The sequence below is a fragment of the Mandrillus leucophaeus genome, unplaced genomic scaffold (assembly GCF_000951045.1).
Source record: "Mandrillus leucophaeus isolate KB7577 unplaced genomic scaffold, Mleu.le_1.0 Scaffold125, whole genome shotgun sequence".
Taxonomy (NCBI): Eukaryota; Metazoa; Chordata; class Mammalia; order Primates; family Cercopithecidae; genus Mandrillus; species Mandrillus leucophaeus.
In genome coordinates, this window is record NW_012100876.1 from 1,246,393 (window position 1) to 1,252,436 (window position 6,044).

Consider the following 6,044-nt stretch of genomic DNA (forward strand, 5'->3'; position numbering starts at 1 on the left):
TTCTTATTTAGATGGAAATGTAAAATTCTAGGGTTTGGTTTTTTTTTTTCTTTTTGGCATACTGGAAGATTTTTAAATTTTCTCTTTTAAAAATATAGGCCGGGCAATGCCATTACGCACATTGCCTATTATACCTATTCAGGGAAATTTCCATACAGTAAGGGCTTTTTTCATTGTTATGTATGCTGTCTTTTTGGAGTCTTTTATCTCAAAACAATACAGAAAACAAAAGGTGGCTACTTTTCTTCATTATTATATATTCATTACAAAGTAATAAAAACAAAACTAAAAATACCTGTTTCTGCCATTTCATGTAATGTAATCATTGAATAGGGAGGTTCCTGATCACTGAAAAAAAAAAAAAAAAAATTCAAGGCATTAAACCTGAGGAAATAAATGACAATTCCAAATAAAAATTCAAACTGGAGGTGTGGAGGTAAAAAGGGACAGAAGAAATGAACACAAATGTAAGGAAAGAGATAGAAGAGACAACCTGAGCTATGACCTGTAAGGATGAATGTATACCATATGTGCTAATTTCCAGTCATTGTCCACAATGACCTACAGACAAAATGGGCAGGTGGGTACAGACAAGGACTACTATGTGTCCTGGGGTAAAAGCACAGGACTAAACTGGAGACCACAGCCTACTTTCAGCTTTACACTCAGAGGCCCAGTGCCAACTGAGACAAGCCAGGAAGGTCAACATCATCTTTATACTTACCTCAGAGAAATGCCAGGAAGAGAGATGATAATCCCGGTTGAGGACTTATGGAAGCAAGGGCCTATATACACATCTTCATTTTGAAGTTTTCCTCTGGAAATACTACATGCTTATACTTCATAAAATGGTATTACAAGAAAACAAAACCAAACTTAAGGAGCTATTTAACATTCTAGACATTGATCCAAAGTGGCATTCTACACCTTAATTCAGTGGTGTGATCCCAGAAATCTTTAAAAAGTCCTTCAGGGGAACTTCAATAATGAAATGTTTTCCATTAAACAATTCTAACTGCTTAAGAACTCACCACTTATTTGTTTACACATTGTGGGTCTCTGTTTTACTGTGGGAAAAAAAAAAAAGCCTAAAAAACTATCATCTTAAGTCATTTAATCCTGAGAATAACCTCGTGATATGGGAATTAGTATGGTAATTTCAGGTACTCACTAGGTGCTGCCTGTTTAAACAATATAATTGACTGATGCAAACATTTCTGAAGAATGATCTGGCAATAACAAAATTAAGTATGCATATATCCAACACTTCTAGATAAATTTTTACACAGGTCCAAAAACTGATGCGTATTTGTGCTGTTCACTCCAGTGCTATTTGTAGGAACAAAAATTTGGCAGTAACCTAAATGACCACCACCAGATGAAAATGTAACAAAATATAATACTTTCAGGCATACAAGGGAATACTCTGTAATAGTCATAAGCAGTTGTAGATTTATATACAGCAAGATAGATTTCAATGTTGAAAGAAGTTAAAAACAAAGAGGTTTGTATAACTACATTACTGTCTTTTAAAACATTGCAAGGGGCCAAGCATGGGGGCCCACATCTGCAATCCCAGCACTTTGGGAGGCTGAGGCTGGATGATCGCTTGAGTCCAGGTATCTGAGACCAGCCTGGGCAACATGGCAAGACCTGGCTCTACAAAAACTTTAAAAAAAATTAGCCAGGTGCAGTAGCACATACCTGTAGTCCAAGCTACTTAGGAGGCTGAGGTGGGATGACTATTTGAGTCTGGGAGGCTGAGGCTGCAGAGAGTCATGATCATGCCACTGTACCCCAGCCTGGGTGACAGAGTAAGACCCTGTCTCTTTAAAAACAAAACAAAACAAAACAAAAAAACTCACTCTCTCCAAGTTTATTCTGCACCCATTTTTCCAATGAGCTTAAATTAACTTTGCTTGTGGTTTACTTCCTGATTTGGGAAGGAAAACTTTTATTACAATTTGGTAAAAGAGATTTAAAAAAATTTTTTAAATTAATTTTTGAGGCAGGGTCTTGCTCTATTGCCCAGGCTGGAGTGCAGTGGTGTGATCATAGCTCACTGCAGCTGGAAACTCCTGGACACTAGCGGTACTCTGGTCTTAGAGTCCTGAGTAGCTGGGACCACAGGCACGCGCCACTGTACCTGGATAATTTTTAAATTTTTTTGTAGAGATGGGGGTCTCCCTATGTTGCCCAGGCTGGTCTTGAACTCCTGGCCTCCAGCTATCTTTCTACCTCAGCCTCTCAAAGTGTTGGGATTAGAGGTAGGAGGCATTGTGTCTGGCCAAAAAATTACTCTTCTAGAAGACTAACAAATGCTCCAGTATTTTATGGAAAAGTTTAATACAGCTCTAAAAATGCATTTGTATTCACAGATACACTCTGTTTTATGCTTAATTTTTGAGGAACTAAACGAAACTAGGTTTCCATAAACGTGATTATCAAATGTTTATATACTTAAATTTACTAGCAGGGCCTGAAGCAAAAAGAACACCTAAGTAACTTTTTAAAAAATACTACCATCTACTGAGCAACTGTTAAGTACAAAGCTCCACACTAAAAGCCTTATGTACATTATCTCATGATAATCTTTGTGGGAACAGTATTATGTCCCCATTTACAGATGAGGAATCTGAGGCTTCAAGAAGTAACTTACCCAATGTCATGCAGTTGAGCCAGGCCCATCATGGTTCTAAGCTTTGTGCTCTTAACTACTGAACTATACAACTTTAAGTTAAATGTTTTTTCCACTTGAATGATGCCCTTTAATTTCACTGTTACTCAATCTGGGATTTTGTATTTAGAGGTAGACAAAGCAGAGGAAAAGACAAAACAGGTACAGGTGTGCCTTGCAAACTGACAAGCTTCCTAAATGGATTAAAGATAGTCAAATAAGGGATAAATAAAGGATCAAATAAACGATAATGAAAACTCTCCCTGACCTTGGTCCTTATGTTGCCAAGAGAAGTTGCCTGTAGCCATGTTCTCGGTAAAACAGCTTATCTTGAATCTGAGGTCAGTAGAATAGACAGGCATGTACCATTAACAGTGAGCCTACATGAAACCATTTCCTGTTGTAGCTAGCAACATAAACTCACTCCATATTTATTCTATTCTCTAATAAAGATCATAGCTTTAATTAGTGTTTTCTGCTACAGAAACATTTAGACATTTCCAGACAGAGTAGATGACAGCAAGCAAAAACATCAAATCTCATTTACTCTGCCATCAGAGGAGAATTAAAATATTCTCCTTTGCCCTGTGAGCACAAGGCTTGGCGAGTATGTCCTAAAGGAACTGAAGAAGTCCTAAAGTCATGGTTCCTGGCAGAACACTTTTCATTCCACTGGAGGTGACTGTGAGTCAGATACTTACTTATCTACAAGAGTCCGTATTACCGCCAGTGTGTCCAACACTAGCCCATCCACATTTTGTTTCTTTCTCCTTGGCTCATGTGGTCCTCGGCCCCTCCTCGGTGGCCGAACAGGGTCCCGTGGTTGGCTCCTTGTGTCAGCAGTGGGTACTGCACTGTTCTCGGCCTGTTGCTGCTGGGTGTCGACACTGTCATCTGTTCCACTGTCATCTCGGCAGATACAGGAATTACCCATGGTAGCAGTGGCACCTCTAGTTCCTAGGAAGTGGGCTATGTGCTCTTCGAGAGTCAACAGCAGACCCTGGCCAAGGCTTCTGCTCGCTAAGAACACGGCCCAACCAAAGACGATCATTTAGGTAGTTTTCAGTTTTCCAAGTACTGTTTTCATAATCTGGAGTTGAGGAATTTGCATCCTATTTGTTTTTAACAACTGAAGGCCAAAGAAAGTTGCAGAGCTTATTCCCAACATTATCAACTACAGGGAATTCTGGTCATCCAATAGCAGTTCTAAAAGAAAATGAGAAAAAGGAAAATGAATAGAATATTCTTGACCACTTAATTACTCAAACTTTCTTAGTGTGATTTTATAGGTATTAGGAGGATTCTAATGAAGAGTCATCTTTGGTTATTTTTATGGGTTTCCAATACCAAGAGACAGCTTTGGATAACAGAATTAGCAATCAATCAATAATTTCTTTTTATCATTCTATTACAAAGTTGATTGTCAAACCATACTCTTATAGACCAGAGGAGTTATCATTGATTTTTTTAAAACCACATGTATAGTTTTTTCTAGGTATACAGAAATACATTAGAAGGATGTGTGCGTTTTTTTTTTCAAGGGCTCATTTTATCATAAAAAAATCAGTTGTCTTTCTGTGTAAGAGATAGGTGTTAAAAAGAGAAAAATCTTTAAAAAAATGAATTGTCTCCTTGCTTTAAACCCACAGGATAATTTAACAAGTTTTATGATACAAATATGATAGCACCATTTGATATCAAGGAGAATAAAAGGATAGAGTTCCCCATTGGAAGCTCATTCCAGAATTGACGGAATTCATAAAGTTGCTACAAAGTGTTTCTGTTATGTAAGCAAGGCTTTGTTTTGGGAAAGGCAAATTGATATCACAAAAGTTGTATTTTCACAAAGATCAGTTTGTTGCATATGTCCGTTACAAAGTTCAGAATAAGATCCACCAATTTCTTTGCCTGAAAATACTGACTAAGCGCCTTGTGCCAGGTACCACGCTGGACTAGGAGAATAAAGATGAATAAGGAATAGTTCCTGCCCTCCAGGAATTCATGGATGGCCATTCTCATCCCATACAGTATATTTATCATCAAAAAACCTAATGAAAGAACCAGTTCTTCATGAAGCTGATAAAATCTGGTTAGATTCTGGAAGGAAGTAAAGATTTAGAAACAGGAGACTTACATGGGCTGGTAGCAAAAAGTAAAAAAAAAACAAAACAAAAAAACAAACAAACAGGCTGACATCTGGAGAACAGGTCACATAAGGAATAGACCATGCTAGTATGTAGTCTCTATACAATATTTGGCTAGTTACAATTAATTCCTCATACCCTAAGCACTGGCCAGGAATAATATAAACAAAATTTATAATTCAGTGGAATTAGGAGAGAAATATTACTTCCATTATTTTATGTATTTACTTACTCATTTTTGAAGAGTCTCGCTCTATCACCCAGGCTGGAGTGCAATTGCTTGATCTCAGCTCACTGCAACCTCCACCTCCCGGGTTCAAGCAATTCTCCTACCTCAGCCTCTCGAGTAACTGGGACTACAGGTGCTGCCACCACACCTGGCAAGTTTTTATATTTTTAGTAGAGATGGGGTTTCACCATGTTGGCCACAAACTCCTGACCTCAGGTTATCTGCCCACCTCGACCTCCCAAAGTGCTGGGATTACAGGTGTGAGCCACTGTGCCCAGCCTACTTCCATTATTTTAGACAGATTCATGGCAAATTCTTTTTATTATTTTCCCAGTTTGATTACTGCTACAGGGGAAACATAGAAGAAAAAAAGATAAATGGAGACAGAAAGTCTTTATATATATATGTATATATAATCATATGTAATAAAATATACATAAAGAGGGAGGAGGCAAAGGGAAGGGAGAAAGAAGAATGGAATGGGATGGAACAAGAGAGGAGAAAGAAAAGGGGAGAGAAAAGAAATGAGAGGCAACAGATGTTTTTGCTATTAAGACAGCAATGGCTGGGCCAAGTGATACCACAGATGTTCTTGGTTTCCCCAAACCACTTGGGCTGTCTTCAAAATTTGGAGGTTGTACTGAAAAGGATGTGACTGAAGTATACAGGTAGGAGCATGATGCAAGGACCAGTTGGAAATAACTTTTTAAAAGAACACATTCTAAACCAGCAGAGTCGAAGTAATAACATTGCCATTACTGTGCGGATCAGAGTATGATTCGCTTTAGAGGGTAGATAACTACGAGATTTCAATGCTTAAAAGAATAGAGGAAACAGAAATCAGAAATAGGAATAACTCTTTAAAGGGTCCCTGGAATGAATTTCTACAGATCTTATAAATTATGCTGGTTTGTGAGAAAGATGAAAAAGCAACATTTAAGAAGCTATGCTCTGGGTCCTCTCACAGAAATTTCACTGATAAGGTGCTGTTAGA

The 6,044-nt window shown here is 38.0% G+C and overlaps 1 protein-coding gene across 3 annotated transcripts in view; it reads right to left on the reverse strand.

The window, feature by feature from the left end:
* The window catches only part of RSPRY1 (ring finger and SPRY domain containing 1), a 64,914-nt gene that overhangs the window by 39,423 nt on the left and 19,447 nt on the right, over positions 1 to 6,044 (reverse strand). For all 3 annotated transcript variants that reach the window (XM_011971856.1, XM_011971857.1, XM_011971855.1), the window contains exons 2-3: positions 3,379 to 3,883; positions 296 to 348 (exon numbers count right to left, since the gene is read on the reverse strand). In XM_011971856.1, the coding sequence (XP_011827246.1) occupies positions 296 to 348; positions 3,379 to 3,728 (403 nt within the window). In that variant the 5' untranslated portion in view covers positions 3,729 to 3,883. The remainder of the gene's footprint in view (positions 1 to 295; positions 349 to 3,378; positions 3,884 to 6,044) is intronic.